The sequence below is a fragment of the Pristiophorus japonicus genome, chromosome 5 (genome assembly GCF_044704955.1).
Source record: "Pristiophorus japonicus isolate sPriJap1 chromosome 5, sPriJap1.hap1, whole genome shotgun sequence".
In the NCBI taxonomy this organism is placed as follows: domain Eukaryota; kingdom Metazoa; phylum Chordata; class Chondrichthyes; family Pristiophoridae; genus Pristiophorus; species Pristiophorus japonicus.
Window position 1 is genome coordinate 280,271,528 of NC_091981.1, and position 26,641 is coordinate 280,298,168.

Here is a 26,641-nt window from a genome sequence, read left to right on the forward strand (position 1 = left end):
GAGACGATCAACTCGTGAGCGAAAAGCCCCAGACCGTCTTCATTTGTAAAGAGACTGCTACTGAGATATTGAAGGGGGATGTTGTTATGTATTGATGCGTGGGGTCTCTAGACACCAGGGGGCACCACTGTCGGAGGTCATTGGGCTGTACGCACGTGTGCGTGGGGTCCTGGTATATCAGAGCGAGTACCATGTCATGTGCACACTTTGGGCGTGAATAAAGTTGAACCAGGTTTGCACCTGAGTGAGCTTACTACAGTAACAAGTCGTTCAAGTCATTATATACATTACAAATGTATGGACCTGTGAGCATGCACACAGGTTTGTAGAGCTGTTGAGCTGGGAGTGATGTTCACAAGGCTCAATAAAACCCCAGCCCGTTGAGTTCTGCGGATGCACGTCAAGGCAGGTGGTTGTGAGCCTGGTGCATGAACTGGTAATGTGCAGTGTGATTGTTAAACCGTTTGCGAATAAACCAACTAGTTCTTGATAGAAAAGTGTTGCTATGACTTCTTAAGCAAATAACCCCAGAAGCAAATACATCACAGAGAGGACCCGCCCAGTGGGCCTGCACATGGGTTTCTCAATTTCATGATATAAAACATGCGATTAAAGTCGGGGGGTACTCAAGGGGGGCAGAATTAAAGGAGCGCAGATACCTCGGGGGGGGGGCGGGGGGGGGGGTGGGGTCGTGGGGCTGGAGGAGATTACAGAGATCGAGAGGGGCGAGGACATGGAGGGATTTACAAAAGAAACAAGCTGCCTGCTTATTATAAATGTTGGCGGTGTTTCTGCAGTGAAAAGGCAGGCCAGGGGAGTCTGAAGCACTCGCTGACAGGAGGACGCACAGCAAACTCCAAGCCTTTGGCCTAGTGCTGCCGCTGTGAGCATCACCTCCAGTCCTTCCATTCCTCGTTGCAGGGTCAGGTCTCCCCTTCGTTCCTCGCAGTGCCCAGATACTCTGGCACTTGCCTCCCACTATTTTTGGAAAGGAGTCAGCTGCCAGACACACACACACACACACACTTATTGACATAAACACATACCACATAGAGGCATTGTAGTACAGCATTGCTGTCTTACTGTCCTCACCATTAGGATTCACACCGCAAGCGCAGAAACCAGAAGACCTCCTACAGAGAGTTTGGTTCCTTTCTCGGTCAGGAGCATAAGCGCGACGATTGCGATGTTCTCCTGGCTGACCTCCCATCTTCCAACCTCCGCAAAGGTCAGATCTTCATAAACCATGTCCTAACTCACACCGAGTCCCGTTTACCAATCATCCTGCGCCTTCGCCCCCCCCCCCCCCCCCCCCAACACCTTCAATTTAAAATTCTCATCCTTGTGTTCCAATCGCTCTAAGGCCTCGCCCCCTCCCTATCTCTGTAACCTCCTCCAGCCCTACAACGCTCTGAGATCGCTGCGCTCCTCCGATTCTGGCCTCTTGCGCGTACCCGATTTCTTGTTGCTCCATCATTGGCGACCGTATCTTTAGCTGCCTAGGCCCTAAGCTCTGGAATTCCCTCCCTAAATCTCTCTGCCTCTCTACCGCATCCTTCTCCTTTAGACACCACTCGAAGCCAACTTCTTTGACTAAGCTTTTGGTCACACCTGTCCTTATGTGGCTTGGTGTTAAATTTTGTGAGATAACGCTCCTGTGAAATGCATTGGGACCTTTTACGAAGGCACTATATAAATGAAAGCAGTTGTTGACAAACGCGGCTGATATTTCGCTGGGTACAGACCTGCTCTGCCTGTTCCTGCTGTTTCCGAAGCTGGTCCATCGTCTGCTGGAAATCTTTCTCCTTCTGCACGTTTTCCGCGATGGTGGCCTGGTTCTGCTCGTCATAGGCCATGGCCACAACGGCTAGGATCAAGTTGATGAGATAGAAGGACCCGAGGAAGATGACCACGACGAAGAAGAGCATGTACGTCTTTCCGGCGGAGCGCAGGGTCTGTGTTTCAAAAACAAAAACAAAGGCTAGGTCACAAGGACGGGAAAGGCACCACCACAGGGTCAGTCAGCACCTGTGAAGAGAAAGGGCAGGTGAACGTTGCGGTCTGTGCAATATATCGCTCCCGGAAGGGGTCGCCAACTCCGGTCGCACGTCTTCCTGGAGGTTTCCTCACGCGATCTCCTGCCCCCAACCATCCTGTCCCCCCTCCTCCACCCACCCCCTCGCTTCCGCCATTAGTCGCCCGGCATGCCTGTGATGTATGCTGTGATCATACTCACAGGTTCGTAGAGCTGTTGCTGCTCCTTGATTTTTGGCTGCTCTTCAGTCCAGCGCTCCTGACCTTTGGGCAGCCGGTACGAAGGGGAGTGGGCAGGCCGGAGGGCCTCCTCACGGGACTGGCCAAGGTGGCCATTAACAGGTCCAGGCAGCGGGTGGTCGAGAGGGTCATTCAGCCCGACTGCCTGCCTCACTTCCGCGGTTACATCCGAGCCAGGGTGTCCCGGGAGGTGGGGCACACGGTGTCCACCGGTACGCTCGCGGCCTTCCACGAGAGGTGGGCGCCGGAGAGACTGGAGTGCATCATCAACCCTGGCAACCAAATATTTATTTGACCGTTTAAGGTTCACAAAGTTTTATTTGTTAATTTGTCGGTTCGAGTGCCCCTTTAATAAGGGGGCACTCGGCTTTATAGTTTAATTAAAATTGTTGTGGAGCTGTTGCATTGTGGGTGGCTTAGACATCCGATGCTCAATAAAACCCCAGCCAGTTGGGTCTAGGTCATTCACGATGAGGTATGCAGTTGTGAGCCTAGTGGATGAATTGGTAATGCGTAGGGTGATTGTTAAACCTTTGTTAATAAACCAACTAGTTCTTAATAGCAACGTGTTGCGATGAATTGCTAAGCAAAGAACCCATGAGCAAATACATTACACCATCCATCCTCGCAGCGCACTACATGCCCACACCAATTGAAAAGCCGCCAGGCTCTTCATTACCCGATTGGATGATCCTTGACTGTCAGTCAAACAGCACTTTTTTCCCGCCTCCAATATTTTTTGTAACTTATCTGAGAAAGCGTTCAAAGGAAACAAAAATGGTTCAAGTCCCACTCCAGGGACTTTGAGCACAAAAATCTAGGCTGACACTCCAGTGCAGTGCTGAGGGAGCACTACACTGCCGGAGGTGCCGTCTTTCAGATGAGACATTGAACCGAGGCCCCGTCTGCTCTCTCAGGTGGATATAAAAGATCCCATGGCACTATATGATGAAGAGCAGGGGAGTTCTCCCCGGTGTCCTGGCCAATACTTATCCCTCAATCAACATCATTGAAACAGATTATCTGGTCATTATCACATTTGTGTGGGAGCTTGCTGTGCGCAAATTGGCTGCCGCTTTTCCTACATTACAACAGCGACTGCACTTCAAAAGTACTTCATTGGCTGTAGAGCATTTTGGAATGTCCCGAGGTTGTGAAAAAGGCAAAGTAACTGGTGTACTAGCTGTGGGTTAACACTGGGGCTAATAATGGTATTTCGAAATGGCGCGATTGGGACCATAGTTCCCGGACTGGAAGAGCTCACTTTGCCACATGTGACACCAACACCATTCAACGTAACTGGACGGCATTCCCTGTACTCAACACCTCACACTGCCAGTCCACCCAAGACGTAGGGTTGGGTTAAGTGGCAGATTTTGAGGGGGTCGGAGTGCCTGCATTTCTTTCACAGGGACAGGAGTCGGCCATTCAGCCCCTCGAGCCGGTTCTGTACCCGCATCTCAAGCTCCATTCACCCGCCTTTGTTCCATGTCCTCTTGTTACCTTTCACCCTAAATAATCAAAATATCCAGCGAGCTCAGTCATGAGAACTTCTCAGCAGCCGCACAGCCTTTTGGGCGGAGCGAGTTCCAATCCTCCGTTCCGGGGAAAAAGTGTTTCCTGATTTCGTTCCTATTTTACGTTCAAGGTTCTGTCCAGGTACAAATGTTTGGAGCAGAGCGACCCGTGAGTGACTGGCCGCAGAAAACAAAAAAAGGAGGAAAAGAACATAGGAAAGATGGAACCACCCAGGCAAACAATTAAACATTTCTGTGTCCATCTCCCTCCCCCGTCCCCCACTTTCGAGTGCCCTTTTGAAACAGGTGCTGGGTGACTGGAGCCCTGCTCAGGCATTCCTGCTGCATTATTTGAAAACTTCATTAAAGGCAAAGCACCTTAGACCCAGACCTTGGGCCTCTGTGCCTGCTAATATGGGAGGCCGGTGCCAAAATGCACCTGATAAATGGAGAAGTCACACAGGTCAACAACTGTTTGTGGACGTGTGAGGGATCTCCTTAAAGGGTCTTCACCAGGGCGCATGTAGGGGCGGTTGGCGTTTCCAGCTAGTATCATCCGTCAGCAAGTCGTTCATACGCTGCTTAACAAATTATTTTGTGTTTGATTTCAGTGACGGAGGCAGCTACAGTCAAAGGACGATTGAAAGGAGAGAGCAGGGAGGCCAATGTTTGAAAAGAATGCCTTCACACGGCATTGTGGGTTATGAAATGGCCGGAGCTGGCCGCAGAAAGTCTTGAACGAATAAAAGAAAAAAAATTATAATGCACTTTGCAAGTTTGTTGCTTCTAACATTGTTTTGTTTCTTTTTGCAACAGCTGAGAATTGGGAGCTTGGCAGCACAAACCCAAAGAGGCCTTAAAACGGATCGGTTTATGAACTACACTCGCCTGTAATTGCAGTTAGTCGCTTTTGAATTTGTTTTTATGAGGTTTTATCATCAAATACTCTTGGATAAGAAAACATCTGATTGCAAAATAAACTCCGAGTAGACGTTTAAAAATTCGTTCACGGGATGTGGACGTCGCTGGCAAGTCCGGTATTTATTGCTCATCCCTGGAGAAGATGGTGGGGAGCCGTCTTTTCGAACCGCTGCAGTCCGTGTGGTAAAGGTGCTCCCACAGCGCTGTCAGGGAGGGAGTTCCAGGATTTTGACTCAGCGCCGATGACGGAACGGCGATATATGTGCAAGTCGGGATGGTGTGCGGCTTGGAGGGAATCTTGGAGGTGGTGGTGCTCCCACGCGTCTGCTGCCCTCTACGTGGTGGAGGGCGCGCGGAGGAGCGGCGAGAGATCGTGGCGGGGGTGCGGCAAATGAGGGTACGGGGCCCAGAAAAGCCGAGGGCCCAGGGGCAGCACGGGCCAGTCCACACTGCGATATGTGCGCGCTCTAGGTCCATGAAGCAGAGCAGGTCTCCAGTTGTCCTGGTTCAACCCTTGCCACTGGACCAAGGCCTAGCTCTGTCGAGCCCGTGTGGTGGCTGATGTGCAACGGTCACCGCACGTTAAAAAAATCCACGCACAGGCATCTTCCACCCCTTCAATTGGAGTTCAGGACTGGAACATCGGGTCCTTCATTGAGGCATCTGTGAACTCATGTGGAAGCAAGTCATCCTCGTTCGAGGGACCACCTATGATGATGATGAGAGGTTTATACACCAGCCTCTCTAAATACGGGCCCTCTCTCAGCTTCAGGTGAACAAACCTGATCGTAGTTGTGGAGTCAACTATGAGCCATCCTCTCTGGCGAAGAAAAAATCGTCAGACAGGTAAAGAAAGTGGGGCAAACGCAGGGTTAAAATAAAGACCACAAAAAAGCAGTCAATAGAGCTAAGTCTGAGCGTCCTGCTGTGTGTAGCTTGGCTGCTGTGTTGCAATGGATTCAATGCTGGGATTGGTAGCAATGCCACTAACCTGCTGGTAGAGATTCTCCCAGTAGTCCTGCGTCATTAGCCGGAACAGAGAAAGAAAGGCCCATCCAAAGGTATCAAAACTGGTGTAAGTATAATCAGGGTTTTTTCCTGCCTTCAGACACGTAAAACCAATAGGGCACTTTCTGTAACAAGGAACAAAAAAACACACACGCACTCAACAACAATCTCCGTCCATATTGCACCTTTAACACAGTAAACATCACAAAGCACTTTACAGAGGTTGAGGGGGGAAAACGAGAAAATAAGTCGATTAAAGGAGTGGACTCGAGTCAAGAGAGGCACCTGAAAGCTCCGTCCAAAAAGATGGGTTTTCAAAGGTGACGAGGGAGTTAGGGAGATACTTATGGGGGTGATTTTAACACTACTCGCTCAACAGAAACCTGACGTGCGGGCAGTTAAAATCGCCCTGGCTCTTACTTGTCCGAAAGTCACCATGATGGCAACGTCTGCAATTTTAACCCATTCTCCTGAGCAGGCAGCAAGGACAGGTGCCCAGAGCCAATGGTGTCCTTCTTTACATGCGCACGTTGTAGCCTGGTGATATCATTGAGACCCGACCAGGTGGGCAGAGGAAACGGTTTCAAGGACACCCTCAAAGCCTCCCTGATAAAGTGCAACATCTCCACTGACACCTGGGAGTCCCTGGCCAAAGACCGCCCTAAGTGGAGGAAGTGCATCCAGGAGGGCGCTGAGCACCTCGAGTCCGGTCACCGAGAGCATTCAGAAATCAAGCATAGGCAGCGGAAGGAGCGTACGGCAAACCAGACTCCCCACCCACCCTTTCCTCCAACCACTGTCTGTCCCACCTGTGACAGAGACTGTAATTCCAGGATTGGACTGTACAGTCGCCTGAGAACTCACTTTTAGAGTGGAAGCAAGACTTCCTTGATTTCGAGGGACTGCCTGTGATGATGATGAGACTCGACTGTAATTTTAACTCAGGCCTGAGTGGGGAATCCACCTGGAGTTAAAATCGGGGCCCTTCCAGGGCGTTGGGCTGAGATATTTGAAGCCTCTGAACCAGTGTTGGGATGAAGGGATGCGATATTGCTCAAAACACCAGGGCCAGAGGACCAAAGGGTGCAGGGAGGGATGTAGAGTGTGAGTTTGGCTCAGTTGTAGCATTCTTACCTCTAAGACAGAAGAGTTAAAACCTCGAATAAGAACAGAAAATGCTGGAAATCTCAACGGCTCAAGCAGCGTCTGTGGAAAGAGAAACAGAGTTAACATTTCGGGTTGACGACCCTTCATCAGAACTGACAAAGGGTCATTGACCCGAAACGTTAACTCTATTTCTCTGCACAGATGCTGCCTGACCTGCTGAGATTTCCAGTATTTTCTGTTTTTATTCCAGATTCCAGCATCCACAGCATTAGAGTTAAAACCTCATTCTTTTGGATGAGGAGCTAAACCGAGGTCCCCATTTGCCTGTGCAGGGGACATTAAAAACTGATCCCATGGCATGATTTGAAGATGAGCAGGGAGTTCTCCTGGTGTCCTGGCTAATATTCATCCCTGGACCAACACCACCAGAACAGATTAACTGACCTTTCATCTCATTTCCTGTTTGTGGGACAGGTTGTTAGGTTTCCCCTGCAAAACTGTGCCTCAAAAGTAGTTCAGTGGCTTTGAAACAATTAATGACTTGGACGTGGGTGCACAGAGCACGATTTCAAAATTTGCAGATGACACAAAACTAGTGAACAGTGAGGAGGATAGTGGTAAACTTCAAGAGGACATAGACAGGCTGGTGGAATGGACGGACACGTGGCAGATGAAATTTAACGCCGAAAAGTGCTAAGTGATACATTTTGGTAGGAAGAACGAGGAGAGGCAATATAAACTAAAGGGTACAGTCCAAAAGGAGGTGCATGAACAGGAAGACCCGAGGGTATATGTGCACAAATTGTTGAAGGTGGCAGGGCAGGTTGAGAAAGCGGTTAAAAAAAGCTGATGGATCCTAGCCTTCATGAATAGAGGCATGGAGCACAAAAGCAAGGAAGTTATGATGAATTTTTATAAAACACTGGTTTGCCTCAACTGGAATATTGTGTCCAATTCTAGGCACCACACTTTAGGAAGGATGTGAAGGCCTTAGAGAGGGTGCAGAAAAGATTTACGAGAATGTTTCCAGGGATGAGGGACTTCAGTTACATGGATAGACTGGAGAAGCTGAGGTTGTTCTCCTTAGAGTGGAGAAGGGTGAGAGGAGAGTTGATAGAGGTGTTCAAAATCATGAAGGGTTTAGAGAGAGTAGACAGAGAGAAACTGTTCCCATTGGCGGAAGGGTGGAGAACCAGGGGACACAGATTTAAGGTGATTGGCAGAAGAACCAAAGGCGACACGAGGAAAAACTTTTTTACGCAGCGAGTGGTTAGGATCGGGAATGCACGGCCTGAAAGGGTGGTGGAGGCAGATTCAATCATGGCTTTCACAAGGGAATTGGATAAGTTCCTGAAATAAAAAAATGTGCAGGGCTATGAGGAAAGGGCGGGGGAGTGGGACTAACTGAGGTGCTCTTGCAGAGAGCCGGCACGGGCTCAAGGGGCCAAATGGCCCCCTTCTGTGCTGTAACCATTCTATGATTCTATGATTCGGGGAGACATCCTGAGGATCTGAAAGGTGCTCGATAAATGTAAGCTCTTTCTCTTACATAATGCTGGAGGAGGTGTCAGTGATAGGCTGGGGCAAAGCCATGGAGCGATTTGACGATGAGGATAAAGATGTTAAGTTGAATGCATGGAGTGGTGGGGGATAGAGAGCCAGTAGCGATCCATTTAGGATACAGAGTGATTACACTGGAATTTAGTGCAGGGCAGGTTATGAGTGATTTATGAAGAGCGGATGACGAGAGGCCAGCAAGATAAATCAATGAGGTTGTGACAGGCACCGTATAAATGCAAGTCTTTCTTTTCTTCAAAGGGAAATTGTTGGATAACTCTGTCATTTGAAGGTTTTCTCACTGAGTCTGAGGTCCCACAGATCTCTTTATTCATCTCTGATGCAGCTCTCAACTTGACCCAGCCCAGAATGTACGCAGCATGGAACGATTGCTATAGCTTTAGTAAATGCAGTGACTATTTTTTTTTTAAATGTCGCCTGCAGGTCAGATTACATCTACCTCTACTTATTTATTGCAGCGCTGATTGTATAACAGAGAGATCGTATTTCTCATATCACTCTGTCGCTTTCCTGTAATGTGCCTATTTACCCCACATCACTCTTCCCAGATCAGGGATGTTACAGCCTCCACCTCGACTGATTACAAAGCAACTTTCGAGCCATTGATTCTCAGATTTCACCACTGAGTGGCACGTGTCCAATCCAGCTTTATTTCCCGATGCTCTACTAACTCGGTTTTGACTCCATCCCACCTTTCCCGTCCTGATTCCAACTCCCGACAACACATTTGCTGATAATCAGGTAAAGACTTGCATTTCTATAGCGCCTTTCACGACCACCGGGATGTCTCAAAGCGCTTTACAGCCAATGAAGTACTTTCAAAGTGTAGTCACTGTTGTAATGTAGGAACCACGCCAGCCAATTTACGCACAGCAAGCTCCCACAAACAGCAACGTGATAATGACCAAATAATCTGCTTTAGTGGTGCTGGTTGAGGGATAACTATTGGCCAGGACATCCAGAATACCTCTCCTTCTTTCTTCAAATAGTGCCGTGGGATCTTTTATGTCCATCTGAGACAACAGATGGGGCCTCGGTTTAACGCCTCATCCGAAAGGCAGCACCTCAGACAGCGCAGCGCTCCCTCAGTACTGCACTGGAGCGAACGTAGATAATGGGAGCGCAAGAAATCAAGGTCATATTTTATACATAAGCAGGGTCTTTTCAATCATCTTAAAGTTTGGATGGACCAAAAGATGCGTCAGTTGTGGTTCAATGTTTCAGCGTTGGCTCACTCTCACCTCTGAGTCAGAAGGTTATGGGTTCGCGTTCCATTCCAGAGCCTTAAACACACAATCTCGGCTGACACCCCAGTGTGGTACTGAGGCAGTGCTGCACTGTCGGAGGTGCTGTCTTTTAGATGAGACGTTAAACCGACACCCCATCTGTCCTCTCAGGTGGACGTGAAAGATCCCACGGCACTATTTCGAAGAGGAGCAGGGGAGTTCTCCCCAGTGTCCGGGCCAATATTTATCCCTCAATCAACATCACTAAAAACAGGTCATCTGGTCATTATCACATTGCGGTTTGCGGGAGCTTGCTGTGCGCAAATTGGCTGCCGTGTTTCCTACATTACAACAGTGACTACACTCCAAAAGTACTTTGTTGGCTGCAAAACGCTTTGGGACATCGGTGGTCGTGAAAGGTGATATATAATTGCAAGTCTTTCTTTCTTTTGCTACTGCAAAAAAAAACAAATCTAGCACGTAGCCCATGGTTGACCCATGACCAGCATATTTATGCAGTCCCTGTCTTTCCCTCCATCGTCTAAAATTACACGGAAAGGAAGCTCAATTGGAAAAAGCATCCCAGCCAAATTTGTTGCAATTATTCTAACGTGCCCTTGACGATCTGTTTGAGGTTGACCGCAGTGGAGCCAGTTTGTGGTGGCTTAGGGAATCAAGTGATGGCCTGCCTCCTGCCTGTTTCGGGAAAGCCCGATGTGTCAGAGCCACCAGGGCCTCTCGGGCTATTGGAAAGCTGACAAAGAGCCGGAAGTGTCACTCGACTACCGAGCACAGCTGCGGTCACTGGTGGCTACATGGCTTCACGGCCTTGTGTTCTAATCTAGGCACCGGATAATCAGATCGTTGACGGGAGTCTCCATGGGCTTATGTAACAGAAACTTGCCCATTATATCTCTTTTACTAACATGTCTACAAATAGGTTTGCACTCAGCAGCTACTGTACACTACCGTTGAATGGGTCCACTGTCGATTTGTACTGATACCCTCCTTACTATCAAAGGTCTTGTCCTGATTTGCCCCCAATATTTCCTACATCCAGCTCGCCCATTGTCCTCGCCAACCCCACCCGGCTAAACACTGTGGGCCGAGGGCTGGTCTCGGCTGTTGTCAGTGTCGTTCTCCGTGACGTGTGCTTGCTTCGGGTTACATGGTGGTCTTCCCTTTCTTTTACCCTCGTCCCTCTCCCCTTCACAGACCATATCATTGCATTGAGCTTCTGCTTCTAATACTTTTACTTTGAATCACAGAATCATACAGCACAGAAAGAGGCCATTCGGCCCATCGTACCTGCGCCATCTCTTTGGTAGAGCTATCCAATGAGTCCCACTCCCCCGCTCTTTCTCCAAAGTCCTGTAATTTTTTTCTATTTTCAAGTATTTATCCAATTCCCCTTTGAAAGTTACCATTGAATCTGCTTCCACCACCCTTTCAGGCAGTGCGTTCCCGATCACAACAACTCGCTGCGTTAAAAATAAAGTTTCCTCATGTCGCCTCTGGTTCGTTTGCCAATCACCTACAATCCGTGTCCATTGGTCACCGACTCGTCTGCCACCGGAAACAGTTTCTCGATATTTATTCACGGCTTTCTCTTAATCTATGCTGCTCAACTCTAAAGATCTGATAAAACTCACGCACTGGTCAGGGGCAACGGCATACACTCCTGGATCTCTAACAGGCTTGACACCAATGTTCCCTGTGAGCTGCAGAGCTGCACAGCGCTCCGGAGATCCCACGCAGCGATCCGGAGATCCCGTGCAGCGATCCGGAGATCCTACACAGTGCTCCGGAGATCACGCACTGCTCTCCGGAGATCCCACGCAGCGATCCGGAGATCACACACAGCGATCCGGAGATCCCACGCAGCGATCCAGAGATCGCGCACAGCGATCCGGTGATCACGCACAGCGATCCGGAGATCCCACGCAGCACTCCGGAGATCACACGCAGCGCTCCGGAAATCCCACACAGTGTTCCGGAGATCCCGGGCAGCGCTCTGGAGACCCCACGCAGTGATCCGGAGATCAAGCACAGCGCTCTGGAGATCCCACGTAGCGATCTGGAGATTACACGCAGTGATCTGGAGATCACATGCAGTCTGCTTGCCGGCTTTTCAATGCAAAAGCCGCATGTGTGCGATATTTCGAATGGGCTGCACGGCGCCAAGAAACTGCAGGGAAGATTACTTGTCGCCAGTGTTGTTTGTAGTGTGGCATTCTGCCTGATTTTAATGCAAACTGGACAACAAACAGTTGGTTTTCCGCATTTTGTTTGTTTTTAATCGGCTTTTTTAAGTGGATTTTTTTTCCCAATTTCAATTTGCTGTTAATCTCAGTGACAGCCAATGGCTCAGTGGGTAGCACACTTGCCTCTGACTCAGAAGATTGTGGGTTCAAGTCCCACTCCAGGAACTTGAGCACAAAAATCTAGGCTGACACTCCAGTGCGGTACTGAGGGAGTGCTGCACTGTCAGAGGTGCCGTCTTTCGGATGAGACGTTAAACCAAGGCCCCGTCTGCTCTCTCAGGTGGATGTAAAAGATCCCATGGCACTATTTCGAAGAGCAGGGGAGTTATCCCCGGTGTCCTAGCCAATATTTCTCCCTCAATCTACATCATTGGAACAGATTATCTGGTCATTGTCACATTGCTGTTTGTGGGAGCTTGCTGTGCGCAAATTGGCTGCCGCGTTTCCAACTTTACAACAGTGACTACACTCCAAAAATAACTTCATTGGCTGTAAAGCGCTTTCAGTGCTTGTTAAGAATCTGTTATTTTCGAACCTTCTTCAGTTCTGATCAACCCGAAACGTTAACTCCGTTTCCTCTCTCTCCTGAGATTTCCAGCATTTTCTGCTTTTAAACTATTTACTCTGCTGGCGGGGGCGGGGCGGGGGGCGGGGGGTATCATCTTAAAATTAGAGCCTGGCCTTTTGAGGAGGGAAATCAAGGAGGACTTTTTCCACACAAAGGGTAGTGGAAATTCTGTGTGGGGAAAAAGGCTGTGGATGCTGGGACAATTGGAGCTTTGAAGACTGAGGTGGCCGGATTTATGTTGGGCGAGGGCATCATGGGATACGGAGCTAAGGCGGATAAATGGAATCGAGGGACAGACTAGCCATGATCCAATGGAATGATGGAGTAAGTTTAAAATCACTGACGTTTAAACACGGGACCCGTGTCAAAAAGATGTTATCTATTTTAACTCCTCAAAAAGCACAAAGCAACAAGGTGAAAAACCAAAATGCAAGTGAGATACCGTAACTGCAAATACTTTTGTGCACAAAAAGGGGCACACTGGGGTGGCCCTGATAAGAATCTGATTATTTTCTGTTCGTGTACCACGGACAGCTTATGCAGTCCATAATCATTACATGGAAGAAGGTAGCTACCATCACCATGGCAACGTCAGCTCGGCGGCTGTTGCAAGTGAAGATTACTTCCTGCGAGATCTGCTGAACCCTTCCCTAGTCAGGCTGTGTACATGAGAGAAAAACCACTGCCATCTCTCTAACGGGAGAGACCTGCAACAACACACATAATTAATGATGGGAGGGCTGCAACTACAGCCTAGGCCTCAGTCAGCGTTCTGAAGTAAGACACTCCAATCAATATTCCGTCAATAGTCTTACATTATGACGCTGATTCGCTCGGACATTGATCGGTGCCCAATTTTCCCCAACAGCAACACCGTTCTTTGGGAAACGAAAAATAGTATTTCATAAAATCAGTCGGCCCACATCTCGCAATCTTTTACTGCAACTGATGTGCTAAAAAGGGGCCTAGCTCATTGTTTTATCTTACAACCTGCAAAAGGGTTATTCAACTTAGCGCTTAAAACATTCAACCCCCCTCCATCCACCCCAGTCCTTGCTGAGTCACCATAGGCGGTCCCTCAAATCGAGGATGACTTACTTCAACGCCAAAAAGTTCACAGGTGTTTCAATGAGGACCTAATATTCCAGGTCCCGAACTACATGTTGAAGGTTGGAAGATGCCCGTGGGTGGGTTTTTTTCAATGTGTGGTGGCCGTTGCACAAAGACCACCACACGGGCTAGACAGAGCTAGGTCTTGGTCCAGTAGCATGGGTTAACCAAGATGACCGGAGACCAGCTCTGCTGTACAGACCTAGTGCGCACGCATATCCCAGTGTGGGCTAGCCCATGCTGCCCCGGGCCCTCGCCTCTTCTGGACCCCGAACTCACGCCTCTCCTGGGCCCCGATCACGCTGAGTGCGGGAAGCTTGAAGGCAGTACAGCAGATCTTTTAAGAAAGTATGTTCTCGTGAGCTGATCCCTTTCTTGCTCGGATCACTGCTCCAGGACAAGGATTTTATTTTTAAAATCAATTCAGGGATGTGGGCATCACTGGCAAAGCCAGCATTTATAATCCATCCCTAATTGCCCTTGAGAAGGTGGTGAGCCAACACCTTGACAAATGAGTGGCTTGCTAGGCCATTTCAGAGGGTAGTTAAGAGTCAACCACATTGGTGTGGGTCTGGAGTCACATATAGGCTAGACTGGGTAAGGACGACAGATTTCTTTCCCCAAAGGACATTAGTGAACCAGATGGATTTTTACAACAATCCAGTAATCTTCATGGTCACCATATATTACCTTATTATTCCAGTTTATTTAATTAACTGAATTTAAATTCCCCAGCTGCCATGGTGGGATTTGAACCCTTGTTGCTGGATTATTAGTCCAGATCTCTGGACTACTAGTCCAGTAACACAACCACTATGCTTACAAACTGCTTCAAGATGGCTGAACCTAGCTTGACCATTTTTTAGTGACCCACAAGGCTGTGCAAATTCAAATGACTTTCTTATGAGTTTTAAAATCTCACAGCTGCAAAACACTTGTCTGGGGACTGTGGGAAAAGACTCTCCAGGGGATAAGAGAATGAAAGACCTATTCATCGCGCGAGAGTGTCCTTTGTTTTAGACCTAGACCATTGCATACATGGTGGGCAGACATCCAGAAAAAGAGTATAAAATGGCTGTAACATGTGAGATCAAACACTGCAGTCAAGAGAATTGGTAACCTGGTCAGTGACTAAGGAAATCAGGGAGTTAATTTCCGATTGCTGACCACGGCTGGGATTAATAGAAAGTCTTTGCTTTCTATTAATCACTTAGAGGACAGGCAATTTTAACTGTTATAAGGGATTTAATGGGATAGGTTAGTGCGGTCTAATAATTAGAAATTATTGTGCATTTGATGCCATTGTAAATTGCTTGTATTTCTTTTAATTATTCTAAGTAAAGTTAACTCCTGGATACATAACATCATACAAAATAGGAGCAGGAGTAGTCCATTTGACCCCTCAGGCCTGCTCCGCCATTCAATAAGATCATGGCCGATCTGATCTTGGCCTCAACTCCACTTCCCTGCCTGATCCCCACATTCCTTGACTCCCTTCTCATTCAGAAATCTGTCTATCTCCACCTTAAATACATTCAATGACCCAACCTCCACAGCTCTCTGGGGTAGAGAATTTCAAAGATTCACGAACCTCTGAGAGAAGAACTTCCTCCTCATCTCCATTTTAAATGGGCGACCCCTTATTCTGGAACTATGCCCCCTAGTTCTAGATTCCCCATGAGGAGAAACATCCTCTCTGCATCTACCCTGTCAAGCCCCCTCAAAATCTTCTACATTTCAATAAGATCACCTCTCATTCTTCTAAACTCCAATGAGTACAAACCCAACTTGCTCAACCTTTCTTCATAAGACAACCCCTTCATCTCAGGAATCAACCTCGTGAACCTTCTCTGAACTGCCTCCAATGCAAGTATATCCCTCCTTAAATAAGGAGACCAAAACGGTACGCAGTACTCCAGGTGTGGTCTCACCAATACCCTGTACAGTTGTAGCAGGACTTCCCTACTTTTATACTCTGTCCCCCTTGAAACAAAGGCCAACATTCCATTTGCCTTCCTAATTACTTGCTGTACCTGCATACTAACTTTTTGTGTTTCATGTACAAGGACTCTCAGCATTTTGTAATCTCTCCCCATTTAAATAATAATTAGCTTTTTTATTTTTCCTACCAAAGTGGATAACCTCACATTTTCTCACATTATACTCCATCTGCCAGATTTTTGCCCATTCATCTGTCCCTTTTACAGATTCTTTGTGTCCTCCTCACAACTTGATTTCCAACCTACCTTTGTATCATCAGCAAATTTGACTACATTACATGCGGTCCCTTCATCCAAGTCATTAATATAGGTGGTAAATAGTTCAGGCCCCAGCACTGATCCCTGCGGCACCCCACGAGTTACTGTTTGCCAACTGGAAAATGACCCATTTACCCCGACTCTCTGCTTTCTGTCAGTTAGCCAATCCTCCATCCATACTAATATATTACTCCTCCCAGACCTCACAGAATCGTAGCAATGTGAAAAGATTTTATACTGAACACCCACCTGCTCCTGTTTATAATATTGCCCCGGGAACTTCCACAGAACGCCTGCCCTCTCGGTCAGTGACGGTGCCAGGCGCTACGGCAGGCGAAAGGAGTGAAGTTCGGCATCGCGGCGCTAATGTGGCGTTGCACACACATGATGTCACCAAGTGGGTGGTGCTAGAGCGCGCAGCGCTAACTGATAGTGCCGCCGCTGAACCACCTGTGTAGTTTGCGGCAGGCACAAACGATATGTGCTTAGTGGACCGTTAGCGCCCCTCTTGGATGCTAATGGGTGACGCTAAGCAAAGAAATTTTTAGCCCGTAGAATTTTAGAATGGTTACAGCACAGAAGGAGGCCATTTGGCTCTCTGCAGGAGCATCTCAGCTAGTCTCTCTCCCCTGCCCTTTTCCCATCGCCCTGCAATTTTTTTTTCCTTCGGGTACTTATCCAATTCCCTTTTGAAAGTCACGATTGAATCTGCCACCAATACCATTTGAGGCAGTGCATTCCAGATCCTAACCACTCGCTGCGTTAAAAGGTTTTACCTTGTGATATTATTAATCCTCATGACGTTTCAACTGGCAGGTTCAGTGAATATCGCAACAATTCCTGTGAATAATTCCGCCGGAAGAATTAACCTTATTTTTTTTCTCAGATGCTGATCGACCTGTTGTGCATTTCCCGAACGTTCTTTTCTCGTTCCAGATTTCTGTATGCCTTTTTAAATTACATTTTCAAACTTTTTCACAATCTTAAGTTTAATTTTGTCGTGCACTCAGTGGATGGCACTCTCGCCTCTTAGTCAGAAGGCTGTGGGTTCAAGTCTCACTCCAGAGATTTGAGCATATAATTCCAGGCTGACCCTCCAGTGCAGTGCTGAGGGAATGCTGCACTGTCGGAGGTGCCGTCTTTCAGATGAGATGTTAAACCGAGGCCCCATCTGCTCTCTCAGGTGGATGTAACAGATCCAATGGCACTATTTCAAAGAAGAACAGGGGCGTTCTCCCCGGTGTCCTGGCCGATATTTATCCCTCAATCAACATAACAAAAACAGATTATCTGGTCATTACCACATTGCTGTTGGTGCAAACTTGCTGTGTGCAAATTGGCTGCACGTTTCCCACATTACAACAGTGGCTATACTCCAAAATGACTTCATTATCAGTAAAGCGCTTTGGGACATCCAGTGTTTATGATTATAAAGTCTTTCTTTTCCTTTCTTTTGGATTTGGAGTCTCATGCTGGACTGGACTGAGCCCTCACCATGAACTGAATCCGACAGACATCACTTTGTGGCACCAGTTGCTCTACAATGATGAACAATCCCTCCCGAAATAGTGATCCATTCTTTTCTCTTTTTCAGTTGCTGATCAGCTTGCTGTCCATTCCAGTATTGTTTCTTATCTCTGAAAATCACTTATCATTCACTGTCCCACCTTCTGCTCCATAACACCCAATCCGTCCCACCCCGCTTCTTTTCTCCTTAAACCTTTCTCCTCTGATTCTCCTTCCTCACCGCCAATAAGCATTTCCAGCAGTTACCTCAGACAAGACTCCATCTGTGTGTGTGTTGGCACCAAGCTAATGGTCTACAGGGCTGTGGTGATACCCACCCTCCTGTATGGCTCAGAGACGTGGACCATATATAGTAGACACTTCAAAATCACTGAAGAAGTATCACCAACAATGTCTCTGTAAATCCTGCAAAACCCCTGGGAGGACAGACGCACCAACGTCAGTGTTCTCGATCAGGCCAACATCCCTAACAACGAAGCACTGACCACACTCGACCATCTCCGTTGGGTGGACCACATTGTCCGCATGCCTGACAGAAGACTCCCTAAGCAAGCACTCTACTCGGAACTCATACCCGGCAAATGAGCCCCAGGTGGGCAGCGAAAACATTTCAAGGACACCCTCAAAGCCTCCTTGATAAAATGCAACGTCCCCACAACACCTGGGAGTCCCTGGCCCAAGGACCGCTCTAAGTGGAGGAAGAGCATCCGGGAGGGCGCTGAGCACCTCGAGTCTCGTCGCCGAGAGCATGCAGAAAACAAGCGCAGGCAGCGGAAGGAGCGTGCGACAAACCAGACTCTCCACCCACCTTTTCCTTCAACAATGTCCGCCCCACCTGTGACAGAGACTGTAATTCCCGCATTGGACTGTACAGTCACCTGAGAACTCACTTTTGGAGTGGAAGCAAGCCTGCCTCGGTTTCGAGGGACTGCCTATGATGATGATGATGATGTTGGGGGTCAAAAGTTTCAAGTCTGAGAATTTTGGAGGATAGCTGGAGAAAGTCTGGGAAAACAGAGGTGGTCATTATACCTAAAACAAAAACAAAATACTATGGATGCAAGTTGCCCATGGTCTTCTGTCTCTCTAAGACTGAGACCAGCTGTTCAGCTGCCTCTGTTGCTTCCCCTGTTCTCCGCCCCCTTGCCCACCATGCCAGATTTCCCCTCAGGCTATCCACTGCCCTAGCCCTGAACCAACATTTTTCTCTGGTTTCTCTCCAATTTCATCCTCACCCCTATCCGAGCTTATCTCACCCCCTGAGACCCATCCAACTCCTCCTCCTGTGACGCCATTCCTAATAAACTACTGACCAGCTAGCTTCCCTTCCTGGCCCCAAAATCTAGCCGACACTGTGAATGGTCCCCTCTCTCAAAATGACCATCCTCGACCTCTCTGCCTTTGCAAACTACCCCCCCCCAATCTCCCACCTCCCCCTCCTCTCCAAAGTCCGTGAACGAGATGTCACCTCCCACATTCGCACCCGGTTTTCCCGCAACTTCATGTTTGAACCCCTTCAATCAGGTTTCCGCCCCTGCCTCAGCATTAAAACTGCCCTGAGCACATGAAAGAAAGACTTGCATTTATATAGCGCCTTTCACGACCGACGGACATCTCAAAGTACTTTACAGCCAATGAAGTACTTTTGGAGTGTAGTCACTGTTGTAATAAAAACATAGAAACATAGAAAATAGGTGCAGGAGTAGGCCATTCGGCCCTTTGAGCCTGCACCACCATTCAATAAGATCATGGCTGATCATTCACCTCAGTACCCCTTTCCTGCTTTCTCTCCATACCCCTTGATCCCTTTAGCCGTAAGGGCCACATCTAACTCCCTCTTGAATATATCCAATGAACTGGCCTCAACAACTCTCTGCGGCAGAGAATTCCAGAGGTTAACAACTCTCTGAGTGAAGAAGTTTCTCCTCATCTCAGTCCTAAAAGGCTTACCCCTTATCCTTAGACTGTGTCCCCTGGTTCTGGGAAACGCGGCAGCCAATTTGCGCACAGCATGCTCCGACAAACAGCAACATGATAATGACCAGATAATCTGTTTTTGTTATGTTGATTGAGGGATAAATATTGGCCAGCACACTGGGGATAACTCCCCTGCTCTTCTTTGAAATAGTGCCATGGGATCTTTTACATCCACCTGAGGGGGCAGACGGAGCCTCCAATGGCACAATTCCACCTCTCTCCACCTCCCAATACATCGTATAACATGTGACGTGCTGAAGTTCTTTTTGGCAACCTGATTTAATTTTTTTCCCTAAACTTTTTTTGGTTATTGCTTTTTTTCCCCCTTTTTTAATGCTGATAAAGTTTAGTCTTCGTCAAGGCCGACATCAATACCACACTGAGGTCCTGAGCATATTCCCAGTGCGGGTGCCCACTGACAGAATGAAGCGCTCTCTGGTTAACAACAAGAACTTGCATTCATATAGCATCTTTAACCATCCCAAGGCCCTTCACAGAAACGTTAGTAAACAAAATTTGACACCAGGACACAAAAGAAGATGTTAGGACAGGTGTCCAAAAGCTTGGTCAAAGAGGTAGGTTTTAAGGAGTGTGTCTTGAAAGAGGAGAGAGAGGTAGAGAGGCGAAGAGGTTTGGGGAGGGAATTCCAGAGCTTAGGACCTGGGCAGCTGAAGGCACGGCCACCAATGGCAGAGCGATTAAAATCGGGGATGCTCAAGAGGCCAGAAGTGGAGGATTGCAGCGCCCTTGGAGGGGTGTGAGGCTGGAGGAGGTTACAGAGATAGGGAGGGTGGGCAAGACCACGGAGGGATTTGAACGTGAGAATGCAAATTTTAAGTTCAACACCGTAGGGCACTTCTCACTCCAGATCCAGCTAAGAATCTCTTACCTACTAGCTGGAACCAGCTGGAAGACTGTTGAATCAAAAACCAAAAATATGAATGTCAAGTAAATAAGGCTTTGCTACTGTGGTATGCTCACAGGTTTGTGGAGCTGTTGCATATGACACACAGCTCCCGGTTGTAAACTTGAGGGGAGGTGTCCGGGCCTCTGTGTGGGGGCTGCCTGTCTTTTACCAGGAACTCATCAGGGTCTGGAACGAAGTCTCCACCAAGCGCAGCTCTCCACCGGCTGGAGTGGCAGCTGTTCTTCGGGAGCCGCTGCTCAGGAATCCGTACCTCCACGACCACGGTTTTAGGTGGCAGGCGGACAAGAGGGCTGTGTTTGGCAAGGTGACCAGGGTCAGAGACCTGCTCGATGGTGGAGGAGCGGGCTGGATGGCGCCGGAAGAGCTGGCACGGTACCTATCATAGGCCGACATCCGGCACACAGCCAATCGAGTCGCTAAAAACAGCACTGGGCCCTGACTTCGTTAGGTGCGTCGAGGAGACTCAAGCACGCGGGCAGATCCCGTCCGAACTGACCCCCATCCGGACTGAATTCCTCATCGGCGCCACTCCCGAAACCTTCCTCGGGAGCTGGCGCCTCACAACTTGAGCCTCCTCCGGGAAATCCCCTCCGTGCCTTTCAGTTCTGCGCGGAGGGGATTCCTGTACGGGCTTCTCTTCGCACTCTCCACTTTGCCATCCTCGTCTGCTGTCCAGACACGCCATGGCGCACCATCTTGCCATCAGGAGGAGGCGGGGGTCCCCAATGGAGTGCTCCCTATGCGGAAGTCCTCCCCTTGTTTATTGGGGGCTTGGCCTGGAGAGTGTTGCATGGGGCAGTCCTGTGCAATCGGTTTTTAAGTCGGTTCACACACACCCAGGCCGCCTGTAATTTCTGCGGTCTGGAGGAGTCCGTGTTCCATGTTTATGTGGAGTAAGTCAGGATGCAGCCCCTCTTCCAATATTTGAAGGGGCTGCTCCTCAAATTCTGGTTGCACTTCAGTCCCACACTCCTGATCTTTGAGCACCCTGTGTGGAGGGGAGCGGGCAGGTCAGAGGGCCTCCTCGTAGGACTGCTCCTGGGCACGGCCAAGGTGGCCATTAACCGGTCAAGGCAGCGGGCGGTCAAGGGGGTCATTCAGCCCGACTGCCTGCCTCTCTTCCGCGGTTACATCCGAGCCAGGATGTCCCTGGAGATGGAGCACGCGGTGTCCACCGGTACGCTCTCGGCCTTCCACGAGAGGTGGGCGCCAGAGGGACCGGAGTGCATCATCACCCCCGGTAACCAAATTTTAAGTTGATCCTTTAATGTAAAAAGTTTAATTTGTTTAATTTGTCGGTTTTAGTGTCCCTTTTAAGGGGGGCACTTGATTGATAGTTTTCACTTAAAATAGTTGTAGAGCTGTTGCATTGTGGGTTGCTTAGCCAGTCACGTAACGTTCACAAGACTCAATAAAACCCCAACCAGTTGGGCCTCCATCATCCACGATGAGGTATGCAGTTGTGAGTCTGGTGGATGAACTGGTAATGTGTCGTGTGATTGATAAACCTTTGTTAATAAACCAACTAGTTCTTAATAGCAATGTATTGCTTTGAATTCTTAAGCAAAGAACACATGAAGCAAATACATTATAGCTGCATCTAGAATAAATGATCTCAAAGCTGAATTTTGTTTGTCATGCAGTCATTCCTTCCCTTAGTGCCCCGGGACAGTTCTGCACACCAGCTTTTTCTGGTGGGGTCAGTACGGGTGCAGCATAAAAGCAGATTTTGATTGCACATCGATACCAGGGGCGTTGCACCCCGGCACGAAGTTCCCGGGCGATAGTACTCTCCATATTGTCTTGTGCATAAACAGACTAATGCAACATGATTGTTCCACTTACCCGGCATCTGTGTTGTTTCCGCAAAGTAAGACACCCTTCCCTCCCTTAAGACGATAGTGGTTGTCTAAATGTGAACAACATTAAACATATCATTAGTATACAATATTACTTGTAACCTACTGAGTATATAAGTTCAAAGCCTTGGCTTATCAAATCCCAATCTTTGGTTTGATGGTAAGCAGCATTTGGGCTGATGACAATAAAAACTTGCATTTATATAGTGCCTTTAACATAGTAAAATGTCCCAAGGCACTTCATAGAAGCGTTATCGGACTGAATTTGGTACTGAACCAACCACAGAAGGAGATATTAGGTGATCAAAAGCTTGGTCAAAAGTGGCAGGTTTTAAGGAGCGTCTTAAAGGAGGAGAGAAAGGTAGAGAGGTGGAGAGGTTTAGGGAAGGAATTCCAGAGCTTAGGGCTCAGGCAGCTGAAGGCAGGGCCGCCGATGATGGAGCGACTATAATTAGGGATGCACAAGAGGCCAGTTAAAGTGGAAGACAGAGTTCTCAAGGGTTGTAAGGCTGGAGGAGGTTACCGAGATGGTGATAGCAGTGGTGGCTGATTGCGGCATTAACACAAGGTTGCTTAACGGGTTCATTAAGATTCTATCGCGCTGCTATTTTAAGAGAGGCTCTAACACTAATATGATGGACAGAGGAGCGTCATACCGTCCCATTAAACATTTGGGGACGAGTATCACATTATTTCTAAGCTCCAATGGAACCCAAAATCAGATCAGCATGAGGAAGACTTCCAGCTTCGGGATCGGTGCTGACTTTTGATCATAGATGAGGGAGCGGGTCGTCACTCTTCCTTAATTTGAAGAGATGTAGTTGCTCCTGAGCTTATTGGTTGCTTTTTGGAGCACCAAATCCTAGCGCCAACCTTAACAGAACTAACCAAGCTCCTTCCACAGGCCATGTACAATCTGCCCTATCATTGGATATATTCAAGAGGGAGTTAGATGTGGCCTTTACAGCTAAGGGGATCAAGGGGTATGGAGAGAAAGCAGGAAAGGGGTACTGAGGGAATGATCAGCCATGATCTTATGAATGGTGGTGCAGGCTCGAAGGGCCGAATGGCCGACTCCTGCACCTATTTTCTATGTTTCTATGACTATGCTCTATCTATTTAAGCTCTTGAGGGAAACTTCTGCGTAAGCACTCTTTGATCACCAAAGATAATCAAGTAGAGTATCCATCTATCCTCACAGCTCCATAAGTCAATGCTGGCCTCCTGCCCTGCACAAACCAGCGTGCATCTCCATGCCCCAGAAGTCCCTTATTAAAAATAGCCTGCCGATCCTCACTGGCTACCATTCCCGCTCCAGTAGCCTGGTGGTTATGGTACTGGACTACTAATCCAGAGATTGTACAGGTTGGATTTTTGGCTTGTTGTTGCCTCTGTTCTCACCCTGGAGGGGCAGCAATGGCGGCGGTGAGCTTTTCCGGCCGGGCGCCCAACTTCCTGCGCCCCGCTGGAGTTTTCAGGGCCAGTTTTGGCGGAGCGCGGAGCGTTACCGCCCGGAAGAGGCGAGCCGACGTGCAACATCGGCTCAATTTTTGGCTCCTGCTCAATCTGTAGCGCTCCGTAAAGCGCCGTGCTGGGTCTGCCTGTGAAAGCGGGCCGCAGTCAGGTAAGTATTGTCGACCTTGGGTAAGTGTGATTGTTTTGTTTTTGCGATTTATGTTGTGGTGGCGTGAGTTATTTATTGGGCATGTTTTTGGTGGGTATTTTTCAGGCTTCTCCCAACCCCTATGCCTCCCTCACAGTGCTCCGAGGCCGGCTGTTTAACTCGGGATTTTCCCGAGCTCAGCCGGCCGAGCGACCTGAGAGACGTGTGCAATGTCTCCCTTAGCGCTCCGCCCCACACTCAGGGCCCAGCTGCCCAATTTTGCTGACTGAGGCGCAAACTGTTCCCGGGCGCAAACTTTACCGCCCCGCCGCCATTACCGCCCCGAAATCAGCAAAGCCGAGAATCCAGCCCAAAGTGTGTGTTCATCACCTCACCATGGCAGGTGTGAAGCTGGTAAATTGTAGGCTAACTCTGGAAAGTGGAACACAAAAGCTCCCAGATTGTTGCGAAAACCCAACTGTTCGCTCGCGCCCTTTCGGGGACCAGAAACCCGTCACACCTCTCCCTGGCCTGGCCTACATGTGACTCCAGTCCCACACCCTGCAGCTAACTCTAAACACCCACAGGACAACCAGGGACGGGCAGTAAATCCTGCCTTGCCAGAGCTGCCCACATAAGAATTAGGAGTGGAGTCAGCCATTCGGCCCCTCGAACCTGCTCCGCCATTCAAGAAGATCATGGCTGATCACGGTCCATCAACAGATTGTTAAAAACACAGCCACCTTCTTGAGCTACTGGACGTCTGGAGATCTGAACCCCTACATGAGTAAATACCCACTGGAGAAAATTGCGGAGGGTGTGGGGGGGGGGGGGGGGGCCGAAATAAGGTCATATTAATGTCCCGGAAGAGATTGGATGTTAACAAACTGCATTCTTTGCTACCACAGTAGCTTCCTGATATGGAAGCTGGCAAAGGTATTCAAAGACTATTCTTTTTTCGTGCAACAACAACAAAAAAAGCCAAGCGTGAGCTGATGGGCCACACTCCCACCTCCAATTTTACTTTCTCCGCCAACCCGCAAATATTTTGTGCATGACTTCAGTGCACGGTGATAGGTGTGCCAGGGTAATGGAACCCCCTGCCTGTTTCCCCACCCCACCCCCCTCAACCTCCTTCACTCAACAATAACCCATCACGGCTGTCTGTCAAGGAGCAGTTAAGAGAGGCCACTGCACAAAGCACTTTGCCCTTGAACAGATAGACTTTTTAATTGAGGAACAATCCTGATGGGATTGGCGGTATTTGACAATATTGGGATAATCCCAATATTGCGATATCTGCCCGCAGAGAGCATGTAATCAGCTATGGAAACAGATTAGGGGAATTTTGATAAGACTCCAATGTAAGCAGGCGTCCATTGATTTATCATACAGCTTTAGTGATGGATGAGTATGCATCATCTGCTGCCGGTCTATGTGGATCAGCGCACTTATTTTTATACTCTGATTAAAGTCGCATTCTTCTGCAATTATTCAGCTGGAATCAATGGCATTCTCCAAACTAAACTGCCCCTCCAAATATATATATATATATAAAAAACAGATGTAATTCTCCGTGCTTCTTAACTATCGGCATATGGGAGGTTCTCTGAATGTTGAATGTCGGGCTGTTAGGCTTTTGCTTCGGCTGTTGTCACATGTCAGGCTGTTAATCACGGTACCGCACTGGATCAGAATCAACTATTTATTCTTTTCTCTCACACAGGTTGTGACCTCTGTGCTCGGCAGCAGTAAGGGCTACTTGGTTTCATCTTGTGTGTGTGTGTGGGACCGCTGATATTTAGTTCCCCTCCCCCGCCCTCACCGCCTCTGCTTGAGAATCGGGTTTCCCCATTACCACTGCGGGGACAAACCACACCAAAAAAAAAAGGCAGGCGGTTTGAAGCCAGTCGTGGCTCTGGGGTGCCCCGCCGATATTGGCTTCCCTCACACAGGAACAGGAGTGGGCCATTCCGCCCCTCGAACATGTTACGGGCAGCTCCGAGAGCGGCGCACATAGTGGCGTAAGTCATTCGGCCTGTGATGTTTCATTTGGGGGAATGGGGAAGGTTGGGAAGGGTTAGGGCTGCCTACATTAGGAGATATCTTAATCCTCGCCCCCCCCCCCCCCCCCCCCACCACTCCCCTCACCTTCCGAAGTGTTCCCCGGGTAAGCGCTGACAAAGAGCCCCATCTGTGGTCGACAAATTCTACCCGTTGCAACTTCCAGACTTTTCCCCCCCAGCCCCACCCCCTCCGATCTTTGCAAAAGGTCGAGTGGAATGCGGATGCTTTGTGCTTTGCTGTTACAGCGCTTAAGTGCCACTGAAATGTCATTAAAGGGTGCCAAAGATCCTATTGTGCTGAGAGTGTGGCTGAAAATAGCACAGGCAATGAGAGGGAACTTGCAGCTGGGAGAGAATTAAACCAACTACTCCCGCAAACAAAAGCTTCGTCTTCTTTTCTTTGTTGACGCTCTTTTATTTCCTGGTCAATTTCATGCCTCCCCTCCCCCCAACCCTCTCCGCCACGCCCTCCCCCCCCACCCCTCCCAACCCCCCACCCACGCTGACAAGAGTTGACTCCTTTCCGAGGTAGGATTCTATAGGATCGAGGGATATGGGGATCGGGCAGGAAAGCGGAGTTGAGGTTGAAAATCAGCCATGATCTCATTGAATGGCGGAGATCGGGGCCCAGGAGGGTCGTGATCGGGGCCTAGGAGAGGCGAGGGTTCAGGGGCCCAGGAGAGGCGAGGGCCAAGGGCCAGCACGGGCCAGCCCACACTGTGATCTATGGATAGTAGGAGCATGCGTGCGCACTAGGTCCGTGCAGCAGAGCTTGGTCTCCAGTCGTCTTGGTTAACCCTTGCCACTGGACCAAGACCTGGCTCTGTCAAGCCCGTGTGGTGGCTGGTGT

At 48.8% G+C, this 26,641-nt stretch overlaps 1 protein-coding gene across 5 annotated transcripts in view; it reads right to left on the reverse strand.

The window, feature by feature from the left end:
- scn5lab (sodium channel, voltage gated, type V-like, alpha b) overlaps window positions 1-26,641 on the reverse strand; it is a 473,466-nt gene that overhangs the window by 296,087 nt on the left and 150,738 nt on the right. For all 5 annotated transcript variants that reach the window (XM_070881666.1, XM_070881669.1, XM_070881665.1 and 2 more), the window contains 3 exons: window positions 22,109-22,172; window positions 5,704-5,845; window positions 1,746-1,955 (listed from right to left, as the gene is read on the reverse strand). In XM_070881666.1, coding sequence (XP_070737767.1) covers window positions 1,746-1,955; window positions 5,704-5,845; window positions 22,109-22,172 — 416 coding nt within the window. The remainder of the gene's footprint in view (window positions 1-1,745; window positions 1,956-5,703; window positions 5,846-22,108; window positions 22,173-26,641) is intronic.